The sequence below is a fragment of the Phalaenopsis equestris genome, unplaced genomic scaffold (assembly GCF_001263595.1).
Source record: "Phalaenopsis equestris unplaced genomic scaffold, ASM126359v1 Scaffold000299, whole genome shotgun sequence".
Classification (NCBI taxonomy): Eukaryota; Viridiplantae; Streptophyta; class Magnoliopsida; order Asparagales; family Orchidaceae; genus Phalaenopsis; species Phalaenopsis equestris.
In genome coordinates, this window is record NW_018164741.1 from 106548 (window position 1) to 129486 (window position 22939).

At 36.0% G+C, this 22939-nt stretch overlaps 1 protein-coding gene across 8 annotated transcripts; it reads left to right on the forward strand.

Moving 5' to 3' along the window:
• Window positions 1-735: 735 nt before the first annotated feature.
• LOC110025455 lies at window positions 736-21752 on the forward strand. Of its 8 annotated transcripts, XR_002294122.1 has the most exons (8): window positions 736-1209; window positions 1324-1409; window positions 3757-3835; window positions 3926-3985; window positions 10266-10390; window positions 10707-10778; window positions 15474-15579; window positions 21545-21631. XR_002294122.1 is itself a non-coding variant. In XM_020725940.1 (7 exons), the coding sequence occupies exons 1-7, from the start codon at window positions 775-777 to the stop codon at window positions 21645-21647; spliced, it is 960 nt and encodes a 319-aa protein (XP_020581599.1). In that variant the 5' UTR covers window positions 736-774; the 3' UTR covers window positions 21648-21752. The 8 variants fall into 8 exon arrangements, 7 of the variants coding, with proteins under 7 accessions (XP_020581599.1, XP_020581600.1, XP_020581601.1 ...); XM_020725940.1 differs by lacking the exon at window positions 15474-15579 and having other exon boundaries at window positions 21545-21752; XM_020725941.1 differs by lacking the exon at window positions 15474-15579 and having other exon boundaries at window positions 21489-21635.
• Window positions 21753-22939: the final 1187 nt, after the last annotated feature.

Here is a 22939-nt window from a genome sequence, read left to right on the forward strand (position 1 = left end):
ATTGGAACAAATAAATTGAAGTTATGAAATAAATTTTAAAAATTCAATGAGATTTAAAATAGTTCATAATAATTTTTGGATTTTAACTCTATTATAAGTCAAATAAATTTTAAAAATTCAATGAGATTTAAAATCGTTCATAATAATTTTTGGATTTTAACTCTATTATAATTTAATAAATCTGAATTTTTTTTCATTTAGTAAAACCTACAATTGGGGTTTAAGAAATAATAAATGATGCAATTCACATTTACTTATTTATTGAAAGCTCAGTTTTTCAACAAAAAAAGTTTCTGAGTTATAGATTCAACAAAGGTATTAGATTAAATTATATCAAATTAAAAAAAAAAAAGAAATCATAAAATCGTTCGGACAGCGAACCGCTGAGTGTCACGTCGTCTACCGATGTGATGTGAGCGACATGACGCTTTGTAGTTAGCAGTCCGGTTGTGCGGTGTCTGTCTGACCAAAATATTCTCTCTATGTTTAGAGGGTGATTCACTTCAAATTAAATTTAATAAATTCATAAAATATAAATAAGCTAAATGCACTCTTTTGTTATTTAATAAATTTAAATTTAGGTGGATGTTATGGTAGCTATTAACTACTCAATGATTTGGAATTTTTTTTAATCCGATAAATTAAATCAAAATTAAGTAAAAGAATTTTTTGACCGACTGAATTTCATAAATCTAATTATAAATACCATACTGTTCGGCGGGATTTTTAGCCTGCTTTACCAAAAGTAGCTAAAATCACTGCAAAACCCCAACAATGGTGGAGGCAATGCTCATCCAATTCGCGCCTTCGCGATTCCTCCGTTGGAAAACCTCCATTCCTCCCAACAAAGCTGTGAAAATTATTTCATATACTCCACAGCTCAATCTCTTTCCTCCCACTCCTACATTTAGGGTTCGAATCCATCCCCTCAGCGGCGGCGCGCGAGCTCAAAATCACGGTAAGGCCATAGATAAAGTCGAGGAAATCGAAGCAGACGTTGAAGGTCAGCTCGAGAAAGGAGAAGAGGAAGATTTCTCGAGTGGTCACGAAGATCAAGATGACGAGGAGGATTACAAAGCGGTTGAGGAAGAGTTTTCTCATGCCAGCGCTTATCGAGCCAGACGGGACGAGAAAGATTACGATCGAGATCCCGAGATCGCGGATATACTCGGTAGCTGCTTCGATGACCCCAAGAAGGCGCAATCTAAGGTTCTTTTTCTTATTTGCATACTCTTCTGTTAAATTCTGGTTATTAATATTTGAAATGGTTTGTATTATGCTAGGATTTAGTTCTTTTGATTGACTATAGTTGCGTAATTGAAGGTGGAGGAAAGGATAAGGAGGAAGAGAAACAAGATATTGCATACCAAGACTGGGTCTGCAACATCAATGAAAGTTTCATTCAGAAAGTACGCTCACACCAAGCCTAAACATACATATCACCCAATTCTTATGCATTAACATATATAACACCTGAACTTAAACTTTTTTCATTTATACCACCAAATATTTCGTTTCACATAAAAAATTCCACTATTTTAACTTAAAAGAAAAATGAAAAACACTACTGCCCTGTCTGGTAGCTGGTTTTAAGCAGGATTTATACAGGATCTGAAAAAGGCATATGTAAATCCTACAGGTTCCAAAATCCTATTTTTGATCGGTTTGGCCTTAAATCCGGGATTTAGTAAATCTAGTTGGAACAAGCATTTAAGGGATTTAGAGAAGCTAAAGCATGGGGAAAGATAAATCCTATTAATTCCTACTAAAGTTGAGAAACATTTCTCTTGATTTATATGGATTTATGTATTAACATACCATACAATTTTCAGGATTTAACCACTTTAGGATTTCATAAAACCAGATTTACAGAATTTACTAAATCCTCCCTTGCAACCAAAAATCCCCTACTCCAAAAATCCCCTACTATTTTAACTTTAAAAAAGGAAAAACACTTTTTCGTGCATAGGTAAGGTGTTCTATATGTCAAAATTGAAGTTTAGGTGTTAATATGGAAATACATATGAATTGAGTGGCATGCATGTAAATCTTCTTATTTAATATTATGCTTCCACCATTCATATATTCACTCTTCCTATTTGATAGAGTTATTGATCTCTTTTATATTCTTCATCCCTTGTAGTTAATCATCAACTTTACAATAAACTTCAAGAAATTAAGGCTAAATAAAGTAACTTTGTTGCACAAAGAAAGAAAACTGTAATTGCAATCCACAATAATAAGAGATCTAAGATGTTACTTCTTTTTATAAAACAAGGTTACCAACAGTTTGTCATAAAATAAATCAAGCAATAAGAGATCGAAGTTTTGCTTTCGGAATTTTTTTAGATACTTCATAGAGTTTGCCGAAATTTCTTACATCCGAGTAGGTATCACGGATAACAGTCCAAAGGGCACTAAGTGAACGGAGGAACATGTATGAACGATCAATCGACGTCTCCATATAGTTGATCAACCACAACTTAACTATGGAGTCATCTACTTCCCAAGCTCCATATGCTGGGTCAGTCTTTGGAGGCTCATGAATCATACTTGTGAGGTAACCAAACTTTTCTTGTTCTTTGATGAACAAGGACACTACTTGGGACCATTGGAAAAAAGTTAATGTCGTTCAACTTATGGGTTGTGATCAAGAAATTGTTGGCTTCCAGTCCTCCGATCTGCAAGGGAGCATCAGTCGGAGTTGTTCCTTTGGTGGAATCAAGAACACCTTTTGAAGGTGATTCAGTGTTGGAGGAATTCTTCATATTCCGACAGAGCAAAGGAGATGTTGTTGTGATTCCGAGCCATTGATGAATTCCAATCACGATAGATGGATACAACATTAAAAATTTGGATACCTATAGGGAACTATAAAGGAAACCTCACAGGTAGAACTTGTGGTTGCAGAACCGAAAAAAACGGATTCCGAGCCATTGATAAATTCCAATCACGATAGATGGATACAACATTAGAAATTTGGATACCTATAGGGAACTATAAAGGAAACCTCACAGGTAGAACTTGTGGTTGCAGAACCGAAAAAAACGGCTGGTGTTGGAAACATAAGACGACTGCAGGGAACTACAGGGAAAAACGACTGTGGTTGCTGTGATTGGAAATTGAAATGGCTATTGCTGGAAACAGAAGGAAACGTGTGGCTATAGAACTAGGAAAACTGTAGCGGTCTCTGCAGGACCAGAAAAAAAGTGTAGTAGAAAATTTGAAGAGGAAACCACAGGCTACCAGAACAAGCAGAGGAGGCCGACGGCTAGTTGGTGGCTGCTGGAACCAGCGGAGGATGCCGACTGTTGCTGGATCTATGGTTAGGCTGTGATACTATGTAGAGATTTGGAATATAGTAGCGGCTGACATAATTTCATTGTTAAAAGGAGGAATATTTAAACCCAATTTCAATAGACATAACAAAGAAAAGAAATAAAATAAACTAAAGCTAGTAGGAAAGACATAAAAGCATAATAAAATACATTGAAAATATATAGTGAGGGAATAAATGCAAATAGGAAAGAAATAATAATACAACTCCCATTGACAATGCAACATGCAACAACAACAAGCCTTTACATACACCACTAAGGCTTGTTGTTGTTGTTGCATGTTGCATTGTCAATGAGAGTTGTATTCTAGCATTATAACTATTTTTATTCTCTTCACAAGTTTCTTTTAGTATACTGTTGCTGCTTGTTAAATAACGTAGCTTATCCTTAACCGCCCCTTTTTTTTGGCTTTTATCAGATTTGATTTTTCGAACTCCTTTATTTGGTTTGAATTCTACAATGCTCCATTGCCGCAAGATGTGACATTGTTGTGTGATGTGAGTGCAACATTGTTTTTTTTATGCTTTTGGAATCATTTAAAAAATTAGCAATATTTCAAATGACTGGCGACTTCTTTTTTTGGTCAGACAATTCGAGCATGGTACATCATTGGCCGCCTTGGGGGCTGCAATCCCATGAACATGCAGGTATTGCTCGTTACCTGAATATATCAAATTTGAAATCACTTTTTGTTAGTAAATCTTTAAAAATTAACATAAAAATGAAATCGTGGAAATTTAACATTATAAAGCATTGAACTGTCAAAATTTTCTCAGAGTATGCCAAGCTGTTGTTAGATAACTTGTATTACCGTATCAAAAGTTTTTATTGCAGGATCATTCCTAGTCAAGGATGGAAACTTTGATATCAAGACATTCCGGATTCTGATGTTGCTATGTATTATGTGACTGGGATGTGTTTGGAGCATTTAAATTATTGAAAATTTACACACATGCCACCCAATTCTTATTTATTTACATTCCTAAAGCTCAAACTTTAATTTCTAGATTTATGCCACCCAACATGCACAATAAGGTGTATTTTACCATTAAAAGTTAAAATAATGGTATTTTTACTATGATATAACCTATTTAGATGGTGTAAGTGTAAAAAAATAAGGTTATAGATGTTAGATACGTATATACATAGAAATCTTGCGTTTGAAGATTGATATCTTGGAAGAATTTCAAGCCCAACCCTTGTTCAAATACATCACAACCATGACGGAGAATATTCATCAATCAATAATCACATAAGGATATTGATTTACGGTGTAATTTTTATTTAAAAAACTGCCTAAATTAATAAAAAAATGTCTGAAATATCTTGACAAAATAAAGTATCATGAGCTTCAATGACAGAATAATTTCATTAGCACAAACCAACAATGAAATGTATCAAAATTTTAAGGTCATAAAGATGTACCGAATTAAGAAATGAGCTGACCTCGAAGGTTGTCTAGTGTGATCACCTTCATTACTAATTACTCTCGTTTTTCAATTTTGTGCAAGTGATGGAAATTTGAAAAATTATACTCTTCAGAAGCACATAAACTAAGCGTTGAGATGACCATTATGAGTTTGTGTTGCTCTAGCTGTTTTGTTTTCAGGTTTCTAGTTTGTGTTGTAATTGAATAAAATGTCAAACTAGTTTTCTGAATTATTTACACGAGACCATTTTATTCTGAGTTGATAAATATGCTAAATTTGTCCTCACATTATTTTAATAGGGGCTAAAATAATTCTTAATAGGGACTATGTTAACCCATACTAAAAGAGTTTGTGGATCAAATTTACTTGTTTATTGTTGACCTCATTTTGAGGTCATTATTTTTTTTCTTAGGATCCTAGGATTTAGCTCTAGGGGTTCCTATTGACTATCTTAAAAAACTAGTATTGCAATTCATCCCCTTATAAATTCGAGTCACTTCCTATTTCTCTTGTGATGTCTCGCATTGATGATCTCAAAACGATCGTCGTGGTTAATGACTATCATGTGGAGACTCAAGGAGAAGTTCCTATAGGATCTCAAGTCCTAGGAAAATCTCTTCAGGATTTTATCATCATACACACACACACAAAATGCACAAAATTCACTAAGTTGGACAAGATCGGACTAAAATTGAGCTTAAAGGATGGGTGAAGATGCGAACTTCTCCGGACAACCTCCGATGACGAAATGGACTACGCCAACGCGTCCGGGACATCAATTGTAGCTAGGAAAGACACCCATATTGCCATAATTCCGCGGACATCAATTGTAGCTAGGAAAGACACTCATATTGCCATAATTTCGCACACAAGCAAATTGCATGCAAATCGATGAATTCATCAAAACGAACTCCGACGTAGAAACGGACCACACCAACGCGTCCAGAACGTTAGAATTACCTAAAAAGGACATCTATTTTGTTATGCTATGACGCCTATGACGCCCAAATAAAAATGTACAAATCAAATTTTTATTTTTGAAACACAAATAAAAATGTACAAATCAAATTTTTATTTTTGAAATATTAAATAGTTTTATATTTATAGTATTGCTTATAATATTAATTTTAATCCTATACCCTATTTACCCCCTTTCCCACACACTTAACTTTCATTTGACCTCCGCGGCTCGATCAGGTGTTTGGCTCGCTCTCTCTGTGTGTTCTAGCTTCCTTGGACGATCCACGCGGCCGCCTCTCTTCTCTCGACTCTTCTCCTTCCTCGCGTGACCGCTCGACCTTTCGACTCTCCAATCACATCCAACCCTTCTCCTTCTTGAGGTTTTACCTTCTCCTTCTTTATTGTGATGATTCATTCCCTGTCGTTTGATTCGATCACAAAGCTGTGGTAAATATGACTGTCCCCCTCTCATTTCTGCCTATAAAAATGCTTCTTAAGGTACTTTTCTGGGTTGTTGAAATTTTTTTGAGAGAAAGGAAGGCTGAGGTTTTCGCTAGTTGCTGTTCGAGGCTTTTAGGAGAAGAAGGCTCTGCCGAAGTTCCTTCTCGGCTAGGTCCTTGTGTGTTGGGTGTTTGGAAGCTTGGTGGCCTTTTTTCTGTTGTTTTCTTTTAGGAAATCTCGAGCAAGGTACTTCTTCCTTTCTCTGTTCTGTTTCCCTACTCGACACATATTGGAGATGTTAAAATAGAGAGTGCGTACATGAGACTTTGTTTTGTCTTAACTTGTATTTCGTAATGACATTGATATCAAGTATTGGGCCTTTAATATTTTGATTGGATCTGATTTAGAAGTTCTATGCTGATTAGTTGAAATAACAGTTTAGGGAAAGCATGTTTTGATCCATTGTCACATGCAAATATTCTTCTTAAGCTTCTATCATTTCTATACATGTATGCTGAAAGCTGTAGTCTTTTTTCTTTTCTCCTTGCTGAATCAATTTATTGTTAAAGGAAGAGTAATTTTAGGTGAAAGGATTGCTTGCGTTTCTTTTCTGCTCGAAATATTTTGGGAAGCCACAGTTATGAACTCTGAAATGATATTTGCTCATCTAGAATTCATGCTGAAAATGAAATATTGATGCTTTTTATTATTGTTATTCCTGTCCAAATAAATGCTGGAAATTCTGCCCTGTTTTGACCCATTTGGTGGGCTCGGTTTTGGCTTCTTATGGGATTAAATGTTAGCTGAAAATTTTGCTCTGTTTTCCCCATTTGGTGGCTCGGTTTTGGTTGAATTTTATTCATTTTGTTCCATTTGTTGGACTTGTTTTTTTTTTTGGCTGGAACTCTATTTGTTTTGCCCCTCTGTTGGGCTCGGGTTTACCTGTTATGGTTATTTGTTTTGCCCCTTTGATTGGGCTCGGGTGTACCTGTTATGACTATTTATATTGCCCCTCCTGCTGGGCCTGGTTTGTCTGTCATGGTTTTTTTTCTGGTGCTCTTTCCTGCTGGGCTCGGTTTACCTTTTACGGCTCTCTGCTTTATCCTTCTTGCTGGGCTCGGTTTTCCTGAGCTGTTATGCTGTTTGCTCTTCTTGCTAGGCTCGGTTTGCCTAACGTGTCATTCTGTTTGCCCCTCTTGTTGGGCTCGGTTTGGTTGGAGATTCTCTGGATAACGTTCCTCCTGAGATTGTTGTTGATAACCAAGTTTGTCTCTCAAAAAAGAATTATGATTTCAATATGTGTTTCTATGTGGGAATGCTAGATATAAGCAGACCAACTCACTATCATGTCTTATTTGATGAAAATGATTTCAGTTCGGATGATTTATAAGAGCTTGTCCAATCATTCTCTTATGTATATCAAAAGAGCATAATAACAATATATGTGGTGGCTTTCCCTTGCTGCCCCTACTCGTGAGCTCGTGAGCTTATATTGCTTATATTGGGGGTTTAGTTGTGCTTTTTTTGGTCTCTACTCGTGGGCTTGTTATGTGGTTTTGGTTGTGCCTTTTCTTGGCCTTACTCGTGAGCCCCCTGTCTTCTTTCTTATCCTTACCCATGAGCCTGTTGAAGTTTTATTCGGACTCATTTTGCCCTCTTGATTTGCCCTAACCATGAGCTCTTATATATTCTTTAAATTGATGTTGCACTTATCTAATGTGAGAAGATTTTAATGAGGGTTGGAATTGAATGGTTTTGATATTGGCATGATTTTTGAAAGTTTAGAAGGTTGCCGCCCTCTATGAATTATTTTCCTTTATTTTGTGAAATATGAAAGACTCTTACAATTTCATTTTGAGGAAGCATAATGTTGATATGAATCAGATTCATGAAGGATTTGAAAGCTCATAAAATTGTCATTCACGAAAAAGTTTTTTTTTTATTTTGGAAGTTTGACATTAAGGTTTGGATAACATAAATGTCACATTTGAGTTCAGGCTTGGGCGTGTGATTATGTCGTGTGATTATGTAAGTGATGATGCAAGTGATGGTGGAGCCGTGTATACAATTGTCACATTGATTCGAGCTCGTTTCGACCTGTTTGAAACAAGATTTGGAAGAGATTCTCTTATTGGGTTGATCCATTTATAAAATTTGAGAAAATGATATATTTCTTGGATTGATTCAAGGACCTTGGGCCCTCCTTTTCAAATCTTTTCGTTACAAGTTTTGAGGGTTGATTCACCCTTCGTCTTTTCGATCTTTTGGGTGGATCAGTTCCTCCTCTCTCTCATCCCCATTTTTATTTTTTTTTCCTTGCTTCTTGGTTCGGTTTTTGGTGCTTATGTCTGGCACATAAGTGCCTATAGTCGTGAGTCATTTGGCGATTTTCTCGAGTTTTTTTTTATCATGGGTCATTTGTCGCTCTTTTTTGAGTTTTTTAAGTGGTATTTCTTTTGTTGATGCAATTCATGCTAGTTCATTTCTTAAAATTCTGTTACTATACTTTTACTTGCTACTGCTACTTTTACACACTATATCTTAGAATAGGAGGCTAGTAGTTTGTTTCATAGGAGGTACCCGACATCAGAACGTTGACTAAACAATTGCATATAACCTTTAAAATTAACGTCGAATCCGAAGATGCTACGACGGGGAGTTTGGAGCAATCACCGGAGGCAACACGACGAGGACACACAGAAGAACAACTTCAAGGTGGATCTGTAATGTCAAAACAAGTTCATGTCAACTAAACATTTTCCTTAGTTTAAATAACAAGTTATAGGATTTCGAGGTGGTTTGTTTAACGCAACGTAAATCCTCACCTTATCTTTAGACTTTTGCATGACTTTGTTGTGCAATTATAAGTCCTAACAATTTTAGGATTTCGAGGTTACTGTCCGATACAGTGTAAATCTTCTTATCTTTCTAGGCTATTTGCACGATCAGATATCTTGCAAATGTAAGTCTTAAATTCTAACAAGAAATTGCAGGATTAAACATTGAATAACATTATTTCAAAGACATAAAGCCAAACAATAGGATAGTTGGTAAATCATCAGGGTTCCCTCTGGATCTGTGATATCCCCTACTATTCATTCCTTTGGATTCCTTAAAATAACTGTTCTTATTTGAGTCACTCTCGTTTGATTTTATCGTGTCCAATCTTGGAAATCTAAACTTTGAAATCTTGAAAGTAAAACCACCGATCTTAATCGAGAGTCTTCTTAAGTGGCAGCGGTCATTGAAGATATAATTAACTATAAGTGTTTGCTTCTATAGGGAACTTGAAACCCAGGTAAAATAAACATTATCTAATTCTTATATTAGATAGGAGAACTTGCCGGCCATACATAAAAGATTTTTGCAGACCAAACGGATGTTACAAACTTCTTAGTTTAAGTGGTTAAGCCTACTGTCAAGTGGTATGCTTATCCTTCAGGATAGTATATTACTTGTGGTATCGCGCTCAACCGTCTAAACTATTTAATATGTGAGACTCGTTTGGTTTCATTTATTTTAAAATTAAAATGTTATATTCAAAATCAATCAATCATAACAATCTCTACAAGAAAAAACAATCAAAATAACCCACAACAAACAAACAAATAAACAAAGCACAACAAAACCAATTGAGACACAAACAAATAAAAACAAACACCACAAAAAAAAAAAAAAAACATCACCAATCAAAACAAGACGGTGAAACTACAAAAATCTAATCCTTTCATCCCTAATGAAAACTAATGTTATAGTTATTTGGATATTCTTTATTCAGTACATATTGTTTTTTCCTCTTTTCATTCACTTTTTTTGGAAGTTTACTTTTGCTGTTGCAGTTGCTTTGGTGTGCTGATATTGCTGTAAAAGGCACATCCTTGTTTTTCTCAGCTTCTGATTTGGAGATGTATTATTATCTTGGACTATTCCTTTTAGGACTTTGTTTAATTTTCTTGTGTAATGTATTGATTAACTGATAAATTGCTAACTCTGAGATTTTACATGTAGGAATTACTGCGTTTTTCATCATGAACCATGCTCTCTCTGTATATTTGTCTGTTTATCCTTAAAAATTGCTCTCTTTTGATCTAGTCAGTTATCTCAGTCTACCATGGACAATAAAAGACCAAGATATGATGCTATTATGGGAGCAAATGTGACTCCAACTACATTTTACAACATTGGCGACCTTGAATTACAAGATAACCTAGCACGCTTCTGGTAGCTACCTTTCTTATGCACTAACTGTAATTCCTTTTAGCTCTTAAACTTTGACCTTTAGATTTTAGGAAGACTTGCACACATACCACTCAATTCCTATTTATTTACATATCTAATGCCATCTTTTCCATGCATGAAAAGGTGTGCTTCACTTTTTAAAAGTTAAAACGTTGTTATCTTTTAAATGATATGAAAGTTTTGGGTGGTATAAATGTAAAAAGTTAAGTTTAGGTGTTAGATGTGTAAATACAAAGGAATTAGGTGGTATGTATGTAAATGCCCCAAGATTTTAACATGTGGGCTCATGTTCTGACAGGGTAGACATTGGAACAGATGAGCCATTGCTTTTAGATGTTTTGGTGAATGCGCTATATTGCATAAGTTCAGAGTAAGATCAGACACTTTTTTTATTTGATAATTGCTCTTTGTTGGTACGCAAATTAGATGCTCAAAATTTACATTTTGATTTTTTATAATTTGTTTTTAGGGTAAATTACAGACATAGCACACAATTCTAATGTATTTACATATCCCACCTAAAATTGCATAGTTACACACATAGCACTCATCTCTTCAAAATCACATCAAATGTAACATTATTATCACATTCTCAAAGTGAAATGCACCGTTTTAAAGTTCCATGTAAGCAAATATGAAAGCTTTGGTGCGAGGTATGTAAATACATAAGAACTGCGTGCTAGCATGTAAATTTTCCTTGTTGTTAATAGCATTTTCAAATTGCAAAACACTATATGAAATGCATAGGAGCCTTTTTGCAATGTACTTGGCGCAAAATAAAGTAACACTTTTTTGTCTTTTGTCACGATCCGGTCTGAGACTTGGAATTAAGCAAGGTGGGAACGGATGATCGGACAGTGTGAATTAAATTTTCTATATTAACTTATAATTTAACAGATTAAAGAACCACTATAAATTAAATTAAAACGATACCATTTAAAATTACCTCGTTACTGGTTGTCTTTGTCGCCTATAAATATTTTCTCGTCAATCGCTTATTTTTTAATAATTTAATTTAACATGAAAAATTAGTTAGAACAATAGTGAGCTAAGCAAAAATAATGAATGCTCATACGTCTACGCTACAATAATACATTGTAAAAGAGCAATATGCATGTGAGTTAAGCTTCTTTATAAATCAATATAAATATTTGACATTCAAAGTGTCTATATCAATATCATATCAATACCATTTAATATCTCTACAACCATTACATGAGACATCATCTAAAAATTTGTGTCAATTAAGACACATTAAGATCAATATCTTTTTTCATTTACACACATGTGTATATTAGTGTTCTCCCACTAGTAACATTAAGTGGTGCTCCATCATAGCCAAGCATACAGATGCATGCATACTATTACACACGTGTTTATTAGTGTTCTCCCACTAGTACCATTAAGTGGTGTTCCATCATAGCCAAGCATACAGATGCATGCATACTATAAATTTTTTCATTTACATTCTAAATATCATCCAATATATTTCTTTTATAACATATATGTGTAGTCAATAAGTATGACTTTGCAAATCATTCACATTCATTTCTAGATCAGATTGAATAATAAGCCATAATAATCATATTTTAGTTGTAGTCACAAGATATCTTGACTAATACGAGTGATTTAGAAGAAATACAAAATCATCACCTAATTTAGAAGTAAGAGTACTCACCTTGATGAAGTTTAATTCAATGAGCTTTTGCCTTGACGTCAACTCTTCTAAAATGGAAACCTAAAATGAACATGGTATTTATATTAAAAATTAATTTAATAATTTAAATTTATTTAATTGACTAAATATTATCATTATTTTACTTTACATAATCCCATTTCTCAACACGGCAAAGCAACCACACGACGTTGCTGCCTCCCTCTTCTTCCTCCTTGTTCGACTGAGACGTCACGGCTCAGCGCAGAAATGCTACAATTCTCTTCTTCTCTCACTACGTTGTATCCTCAAGTAACACAAGCTCTCTCAACACCTCTCATTCCTTCTTTCCTCTACTCTTTGATCGCACAACCTATAGCACCCGCATCTCGCATTAATTTATAGGTGAACTCGTCTGTTTGGCTTCCTGACCCTATCACATCTCCTTTCTGATTGGCTGCCCGACTCATTTTTTCCTCTTCCTGGCTTCTTCATTTCTTCTTCCGTCAACTCATTTTCTCCTCCAAGAATAAGTAGAACCGTTACGCTTATGTTAATTAAGAACGATGCGCATGTGTATAATATCCACTTTAGCGGTTAAAGAGCAACTGTTAAAAATTTTTCAACTGATAAAATGAAACATGCAATTTCAATGATGAAACTGGAATAAAATCAAAATAGAAGGTTCATATCGCATTACTAATGTAGCCTAAAGTTTGTAAAATCAAGTCTAACGGAAACAAATATGCTTAAGAATTGAAATTAATTTAAAATGATAAGGTGTAGATTGTACACTTGTCAATAATAAATGTCACTTGCTTATTAAAAGGCCACAACTTTTATATCCGATGTACAAGCTATATATGCATATAATATCCTTTTTAATAGTTAAATTAAACAGCATCATTAAAAGGTTTTCAACAAATTAAATAAAACATGCAATACTAACGATAGAACTGGAATAAAATCAAATAAATGTTTGTATTGCATAACTAGCTGAGTCCAAAATTAGTTAAATTAAACCTAACAGATACATATTTACTTATGGAATGAAATTATTCTAGAAAACAATGTGTAGAATATATACATAATTTTATTTCAAAAGTTGCCAACTTAACACAAATGCTTTATACATATTTTGTTGAACCCAGATTCAAATAACACACACAAAAGAACACCCTTCGGGGTCATTCTTTCTCTATTTTGAGATGTCTGATCACAAGTCTGAGGGTCGACTGTGCAATATCAAGTGCATGCCCCTATGCACTTGACATTTTTGAACTTATGATATGATGGCCGGCTTGGTAAGTGACGTTTACATCAACCTCCCCTACATTGGCCGTAGTTTCTTGGCCTTGGGCCCCCACGACCTATTACACTTTTTTGACTCTTCAACGCCCGACGATCATCCACTGAAGCCTGCTTACAACTATCCCTGGAGTGCCTAAAGAAGCCTTTTGGTCGACCATCTTTATTTAACCAGGTCTGTTGGTCTCATTACTGTTTGGGAGTGTACATTTTCTTATGTACATATTTAATTTCTCTAGTTTTCTCGAACCTTAGGAGGTCGTGAAAATTAATAGATTCAATAATTGTTTCTTAGATTTAGGAGGTCTTGTTGCGATAAGAGCGTGAAAATTAATAGATTCAATAATTGTTTCTTAGATCAACCGTAAATATTTAAAGCTTTAAATATTGAGTTGAGTTTGGAGACTCGTGCACCTATGTATAATTTCATTGAGTTCTAATTCATACGTTTGACTTTGTTCTCCTTACCAGAAATTTTGACTGATGGAGAAGCTTATTTGAACCCAAGCTAATGTCCATGGGGATTGTTTGGTAAGCCTGCATGAGGTAGTAGATTAAAGCATAAGATGGATGCTCCGTCGACGGACTAACAGAGATCTCGTCAAGCGGTCTTGTATGGTGTTGTGAATCCCCTTGATGGTGTTGATCCTCCACCAGCTCAACAGGGATCCTCCCCTACGGTCCTCGACGACACCGATCGGACATCTGATAATGCTAATCCATTAGTCGGTTGTTCGGGGTTTCCCTGTGAGGCCCCAGAGGATGCTTCCTACGTTTCAAAAATGTTGACTACTACTGTAGCTAGAGAGGGTACCACAATTCCCAAAACAGATTCAGTCGCCGCTGTTCTTGGGTTAGGAGGACAGTCTGGTGTGCCGACTTCTGATGGGATGTCACAATAGGGCATGCAGGCAGCTCAAGTGTTTTGAGGCGATGATTCATCTGCTCCTTTCTTAGACGTGTTTGAGCTTATGCAGGCGATGGGTAAGGACGACATCCGTTCATGATGGTTGATATTTACCTAATGAGGGTCATTACATGTGTTTTATTTTTTCAGGCTATGGACCAAATGACCTTTCTTTTCTGAACCCGAACAAGCTTTCTGGTGGTGAGTGGAGGCATTGGGAGTTATGAGCGGGGAGTTAGGGATGATCAAGTCGCCATCACGGGCAACATCAACCGGAGGACGGGCAAGACAATTGACTCGTGACATATTGCGAGTTGACCGGCTTTTTGATGACAACACCCTTTCGTGTGGGAATATCTTGATTCCTACATATTTGGCCGACTATATGGCTAGGTTAGCCATCCTGGAACGCGAGATTGAGTTGTGGAGACGATCATAGGCCTTCTTGCAGTGGGATCTCATGAACTTGCGGGATAAATTTTTGGTTATTCAGGCCCCTATCAATTTGGACAGGCTGTGACAAATTAGATCCGATGGATTATTTGTGTTGAGGAGGCTCCTCCGATTGGGCTACTTCTGAGCTGAGGCCATGTCAGGTTCTTGTATAATTTTTTTCTTTCTTGCAGTTGATTCACCGACGTTTGTAATGATAAGTTCTTTGTGTCGCATACCTCGGCCTGTTGGTTGGTATCCTTGGTGTAAGATCCCGCAGGTCGGGGTTCGAACCCCCCTCTGGCGACGTGAGCCTTAAGGAGGGTGATACTCGAATTGTTAGACACATTATGAGTAACTGGAGGCTCGTATAATAGCCTTTGACCATTCCATTAAAAAAATTTCTTTAAAAAAAATACTGAATCTACTTCTATGTTTTTTGATTTGTGATGTGATGCCGGTTATACTCCATTGATTTTAATTATATGTATTTTTCTATTTTTACTATTCTACATATTAGGCGATTGCCACTTTTTTGCCCCCTATAAAAGCATATGTTTTTTACTGTGAGGGTTTTACTCTTGTCATTTTCTTACTTGATTGAAGGGTTGTACTCTTGTCATTTTACTCATCATTAAAAAATAATATTAACTTTTTGTACTCTTGCCGCTTAGGTATCTTGCATCCAACAACTTTTGAACATCTTCCTTGATTGACTTGGCCAGGACAAAGCCCCTTACATCAATTTATGCTTTTTCTGTCAGGTGGAAGGGTTGATGATGAGGCAATGACAAGCCACATCTATGGAAACTTCTGGCATCTCCTGAGCTGACAAAGCAAAAGGCATCATGGTATTCCTGGAAAGTCTGGGTGAGAGTCTTTTTATACTCTTTATCATTGAAAAGAATTAATGTTATTATCGAGGTAGGCAAAGATTTCTTCACTTGCCTCATTGCTTTCTAGGACACTCCCTCATCGCGTTTCCAACTCTAGTAGCTTTTGATGCAAGTTGCTACTAACCTGCTACTTAGTAGCAGGTGCATTACTGCTCTAAATCTCTTCAAACTTTGATGATTTCTCTATGTTTTGAAAATTTTACCACCACGTGTTAGGTTTAGGGTATTGCTCTAAAGTTGTTCAGTAAAGGCCAACCGATAATAACATTGTAGGTTTCGGGTGTATCTATTACTATGAAATCAACCATAGAATTAATTTGATTGTCGCCCTCTCCTTAGGTGATAGGTAGTGGTAGAAACCTCATTGTTTCATTCTCTAAAAAAAAACCGTATAATGGTTCAGAATGTTATGGTATATATATAAAATAGACCGATCGACGGTGAAGCAAAAAATAAAATGAGAAAATTCACACTAGAAAAGAACAACAACAGAACACACAAATTTACGTGGTTCAACAAATTGCCTACATCTACGGAGTTGCAGAAGATTTTATTACTTGAAGAATTTACACCAGTCGATAGTTGACAATTACAAGAGCGAACTCTTTCTTTATATACTTTAGATACATCGAAGAAAAAGAAGAAATCCAAAAAACTAGAACCTGCGATGCTTGCAATGCTCCTGCTTCGCCCACTGCCTTCTGGATCGCTCACGTGCCGTGAGCAACCACTGAATTCCTGTTGCACTCTCCGTTCGATCTTCTTCGGCTCAGCAAGAGCACTTCACTGTGTGCGGTGACGAGAGGCAGATCAATCTATCGAAGAGATCGATGCGGGCCTTTTCTCTATATACTGAGATACATCGAAGAAAAAGAAAAAATCCAAAAAACTAGAACCTGCGATGCCTGTAATGCTTCTGCTTCGCCCACTGCCTTCTGGATCGCTCACGTGCCGTGAGCAACCACTGAATTCCTGTTGTCACTCTCCGTTCGATCTTCTTCGGCTCAACAGGAGCACTTCACTGTGTGCGGTGACGAGAGGCAGATCAATCTATCGAAGAGATCGATGCGGGCCTTTTCTTCTATTTTGCGATAGATGGAGAACAGGGAGGCGGGGGCGGGATCAGGAGCCGAGATCGGGCTCTAGCTAACAAATCTCCTACTTGGAGACCGATACACATGCTACAACGTCTTCTTCGTTGAACTGGTATCCTCCACTGGCGACATCGCATTTTTTTCTTCAAACGTGAATCCTCTACCTCTGCAACTCAAAATCTCTGTCTTCACATCAGAAGCCTAATTGAAGCTGTACACAACTTCAGTTTCTCAAGAGTAACACCCTTAGTCAACAGATCAGCATACGAGAGCCCAACGGTTATCCTCCACTGGTGACGTCGCATTTTTTTCTTCAAACGTGAATCTTACATCTCTGCAACTCAAAACCCTTGTCTTCACACCAGAAGCCCAACTGAAGTTGTGCGCAATTTTATTTTCTCAAGAGCAACACCCTTAGTCAACATATCAGCAGAGTTAACATAGTCTTGCACCTCCAAACTATTTCTCGAGTTAATTTTGTCTCTGCTTAACTCCCATTGCATGGGCAATATCTTGCCTCTGCTGAAAGTCTTTTTCAACAAGTCTAGCCTTGTACCTCTTACTGCCATCAAACTCAGTCTTCACCCCGGTACACCCACTTGTTGTGTAATGTCTTCTTCCATGGTGGAAGTTCTGTCAACTCCCACTTGCTCGAATTTTTATATTGCAAGATTTCTTCATAACTCTATGGTTCTCTACCATCTGTTTGTGGAACAATAAGAATGGGTGCCCCAGATCCACTCTCCTCTTCACTTCCATCATCAAAAGAACTATGAACTGTCAGTAATAGTGCATCTTGTACTTCTTCAGAAACCACATTTGAGTTATCATTCTTCATTTTCTTGGGATTCTGTAGTTCCTCTTTATGTGGTCAGCTTTGCCACAATTCCAGCAAGTTGTCTGCTGACCAGACTGTCTGCTGACCATTCTGTAGTTCCTCTTTATGTGGTCAGCTTTGCCACAATTCCAGCAAGTTGTCTGCTGACCAGACTTTGATTTTGATCTCACTCTATTTGAGTTCCTGTCCTGTCATCTCTATCTGAAATCAACATTCAGTGTTGAACTCGTACCTATGATCTTGCCAAAATCTTTCCTGCGCACCTTCTCAGTTAAAATCAAATCACGAATATAATCATATTTTAGTCTAGATTTACCTGCAGAACTGCTAACTCTCATCCTTATGGCTTCTCAACTACTTGACAACGATGCCAACAATATCAGCGCACGTATCTCATCATCAAAATCAATTTCAACGGACGATAATTGATTTGTGATAGTATTGAAATCATTCAGGTGTTGAGCAACAAAAACACCTTCAACCATTTTTAAGTTGAATAACTTCTTCATCAAGTACACTTTGTTATTCGCCGATGACTTTTCATACATACCTGATAAAGCTGCTATGAGATCTGCAGTTCTCTCATTGACGACGTGTGCAACGGACCTCAATAGGGTCAATCGAATAATCCTCAGAACTTGTCGATCCAACAAATTCTATTCAGTCTCATCCATCTTTTCAGGTCTTTTCCCCAATAATGGAAGATAAAATTTTTTCCCATAGAGGTAGTCATTTATTTGCATTTTTCAATAACCAAAATCTGTGTCATCAAATTTCTGGATCTTTGAAACCTTCACTTCGTCTGCAACCATCATTCTTTCTCAGATCCGAAACACGACTCTGATACCAATTGTTGTGGTATATATATAAAATAGAACGATCGACGACGAAGCGAAAAATAGAACGAGAAAATTCACATTAGAAAATAATAATAGCGGAATTCACAAATTTACGTGGTTCGACAAATTGCCTACATCCATGGAGTTGAGAGGATTTTATTACTTGAGAAATTTACACCAGTCGATAGTCTCGACAATTATAAGAGCAAACTCTTTCTCCCTTCTTACTTTTCTCTCTCTACATCGAGATACACTAAAGAAGAAGAAATCCGAAAAACTAGAACCTGCGATGCCTGCAATGCTCCGACCAGTTTCTTCTGCTTTGCCCACTATCTTTTGGATCGTTCACGTCCCGTGAGCAACCACCGAATTCCTACTGCCACTCTCCATTCGATCTTCTTCGGCTCAACAAGAGCACTTCACTGTGTGCAGTGACGAGAGGCGAATCAATCTATCAAAGAGATCGATGCGGGCCTTTTCTTCTACTTCGTGACAGTGACGAGAGGCGAATCAATCTATCGAAGAGATCGATGCGGGCCTTTTCTTCTACTTCGTGATAGATGAAGAACAGGGAGGCGAGGGCGGATTAGGCTCCAACTAACACAAAAGTAGCTGATAGGTGCTCGGTTTCGAGACTCATTTTATCCAATACCGATTTGAGCAGGATATTTACTGAGTGTAGGTGTCGACGAGAATGCTTCCTATTTAGAAATTTTCGATGAGGGTCGTAACAACAATCACATCGTTGTAGGAATTTCTCTTAGGAGACAAGTTTTTATCGGTAAATGTGATAGGTGGTGTTGTTCGACTGGTCGTGTGGATAAGGTTTTCACGTATGGCTTGCCTGAGCGAAATTTTTTTAGATTTATTCATCGGGAGGCCTCTACTTTGTCTACTTCTGGGATGGTGGTGACGACTCCTACGATGTGGATGGCATGAATTTGGGCCGACTCACCTTGCTCTACTGTTGCCGGTATCTTTCCTGGACGTTGATCGACTCCCTTGGTCGCTAAGAATTTCTTCGGCTTCTCAACTCGAGTCAATTCCTTCAGCTTCCTTGTATCCGGGCATCGAAATGCTCGCTCGAGAAGCTTAAATTTATGGGGAATCTTGCTTCATGAGCTCAGAAGGCTCGGTCGAGTGTCCTTACAAGCCTCATAAGTCTCTTTTGCGCATGGAAATGAGTGTTTTTACTCGTTCATCCCTTTCCTTTGCTCGCAGTTGTCCTAGGTAATCTAGCCACTCGAGCTACTTGAGCCACTACAATAATCGTTCTCTATCCCGCTTTTCTCGCTCAAGATTCATCCCCTTGTCTCCTGTCTTCTTATCGGTCTGGTCGACTATACACTTTCCTTGCCTTTGCTCTCGCTTACTTTAGCTCTTGCGCTCACGCTCTCTCATTTCTCTTTCTCTGGCTCGTGCATTTGATTCAAACAAAGCAAGGGGATAAACCCTCATTTTGAATTCCAGGGGGGCGGCTAAACTCTGCTCGATAGACACTAGTTGTGAAGGTGTACACAGTTAATTGCATCATTTTTTTTAAATCAAATTAATACAAATTTAAAAGATTATTATTACACAAGCATGAATTAATATTATTATTTTTTATTTCATAATAACAAGCCGAAAAGAGCCGGTTCAAACTTGTAGATTTAAACTAGAGACCGAACGCAAGCTCAATCTCAAGTTATGATGGCTTGAGCTCGACTTGACTCGATTCATTTACACCTATATTCACAAGCAATCTACTGCTGCATAGAGAAATAACACTTCGCAACAATGCTGCACAGACGCTGAGATTTATCTCTCTGCTTAAAAGGACACTTTTTGTTTTTAAGAACTCTGATTATCGACCAACTTGATTTACCTTTGCCCGGTAGAGATAAAAAAAATAGACGTAACATCTTTTAAACTGAACAAGAAGAAGTGCTAATGCTGATTACATCATACATATAACGCAAATTGAATGAATTTCCTTTCCTTCTTCATAAAGGCATCGCTAATTGAATGTGTTTACGACCTTGTTTGGTTCCTTGCTAGACTAAACCAGTTAAAGGCATGCTAAAACCAACTTTTCTCTTAAGGAAGATTTACATGCATACCACTTAATTCTTATGTATTTAAATATGTAACACTTAAACTTCAATTTGTATATATATATATATATATATATCTGTGTGTGTGTGTTGTGTGTGTGTGTGTGTGTGTGTTGCCTACCGTGACTCTTTGGTTTACAGAGGTTTTAAGACCGCTGAGGTCATAGGTTCGATCCCGTCTATGTGCATAATAAAATTCTTAGGCACATGAGGTTGGAAGGGAGACTCGTCTAATAGCCTCTGGCCAATCTTTTTAATATATATATATATATATCACTTTTTAAAATTAAAATAGTGGTATTTTTTATGTGATATGAATGTCTAATAGCCTCTGGCCAATCTTTTCACTTTTTAAAATTAAAATAGTGGTTTTTTTTATGTGATATGAAAGATTTGGATGGTGAATAAATGGAAAAGTCAAGCTTGGATCATAAATATGTGAATATAAGAATTGAGTGGTTTTCATTTAAATGGCCCCTTCTCTTAAATTTGTTTTGTGAGAGCCATGCTATTGTGGAATATTTAGTAAGTTCCTTAAAGTACAATGTTAATACCAAAACAACAGGTGCTATTTTAGATGCATGCACTATACTTCCATTTTCAATATTCAATACTTGATTTCATAGTTGTGAAAACAGGTAATATGAACCAAATATAAATAATTTGGCTTGTTTTATTTGATGGTGATAGTGCATGGTATTAAATTTTTGGAAGATTTACATATTTACCACTCAACTCCTATATCTTTATATATCTAACACCTATACTTCCATTTATACATACACAGCTCCTTTCTTATGCATGAAAAAGTGTATTTCAGTTTTGAAAGTTAAAAAAGTGGTATTTTCTTATGTGATACGGGAGATTTTGGTTGTATAAATGTAAACAAATGATGGTTAGGTGTTAGATATGTAAATACGTAAGAATTGGGTGGGTTCTTTGATTTGCAATAATACTTCTTTTTAAAACCTGGGCTGCTCAGTACAAAACTGCATGATTTTATTTCCGTTTTGCAGCCTCGATCACATTGGTTTTCATGTTCTTATATCGACACACATCTGTCTTCTAACAGCTATGTAGGGATTAAAATGGTTGTATTTGGGGGTTCTGAATTCCAGAATTGGAAGGAGAATGTTGGTTCAGAAGATGCAGGCTACAGTATTCACAGGATTTGATCATCACAAATGTAACGTACATAATCTCATGCATTTTACGTAATTTGTTTCTCTAAAAATTAACTAACATTTGTGCTTTGCACTTGAAATGAAACTATTTTGATAGTTGTGTGGCATTATATTTTTGTACTAAAGTAATTCTAAAAACTGATTATTTGAGAAATTTACATGCCACACAATTGTTATGTATTTGCACATCAAACACCTAAACTTGTATACTCAACATTTAAAACTCTGGTGTGGTAAAATATTAGATATTACATACTTAAATGCATAAAGAATCGCACGGTATGTATGTAAATGTCCCTTATTATTATTACTGCAATTACTATTGTTATTATGATATTATTATAATTATAATTTTTGGATTAGAGGTACCTTCGAATTTTAATTAGGTTGCACTACATTCTTCTTATGATTATTTGTACATGTTAATTGATTCTTATCACACTTTGGGTTCGTAAGACGGCACGCCTCAATAACATAGGACATGATGAAAGGATGTGAATATGGTGTGTATTATCAAAAGGAAAGATTATACACAAGTAATAAGTAAAATAAGCAAATAAAGATTTTTTTATTTTCTTTCTTAAAAAAAGTCTAACAATTGATAACTAAAGGGGAACAAGACACTTAACTGAAATGACAATAAACAAATACTATATAGACCCAAAAGGAGAAATAATAATTAATTTAAAATTGAAAATACCCAAAAATAGATCTAAAGATGTAAAGTTTAACTCGGTGGAGACGGTTCTCCCCAGTGGTTGAGTGCAATCTATTATATAAAAATTTAGGGTTAAATTTAGTGAATAATTATTATTTATTAAAGTATAAATGATAAGAAATTGAGACATGCACTATGATCAATAGAACAAGGTAACATTCTACACACGCTAACATAATTTATGAAGGAGTATCAAATGCTTATGATCATAAATATTTGTGACTTAAACTCATGTACTTATATTTATATCACAATCTAAGTGTGCTTGTAAATATAAAATTTTATAATATTTTAACACTATCTGATAATATATGTGCAATATATGTATATACATTTATATTTATATTTATATATTGTTGGTTTCTTACATCACTTTAAAATAAGGAAAGGTAGACACTAACTCTATGAAAATCTAATGATTTATGTGAGAACTCGTTGGTTCGGCTAGCCACAAGAAGAGTTTAATGTCAACATAATAATATTATAATATCAAACATATTTCATGTACTATAATCAAAACACATGGATATAATTTATTTTATACACAATTATGAATATGTAGTAA

Coding starts and splice junctions, on each gene's coding strand:
- LOC110025455 (XM_020725940.1), top strand. CDS start 775: ATGGTGGAGGCAATGCTCATCCAATTCGCGCCTTCGCGATTCCTCCGT. Junction 1,410..3,756: donor ATGAAAGTTTCATTCAGAAA/GTACGCTCACAC, acceptor GGCTTTTATCAG/ATTTGATTTTTCGAACTCCT. Junction 10,779..21,544: donor CTATATTGCATAAGTTCAGA/GTAAGATCAGAC, acceptor GTCTTCTAACAG/CTATGTAGGGATTAAAATGG.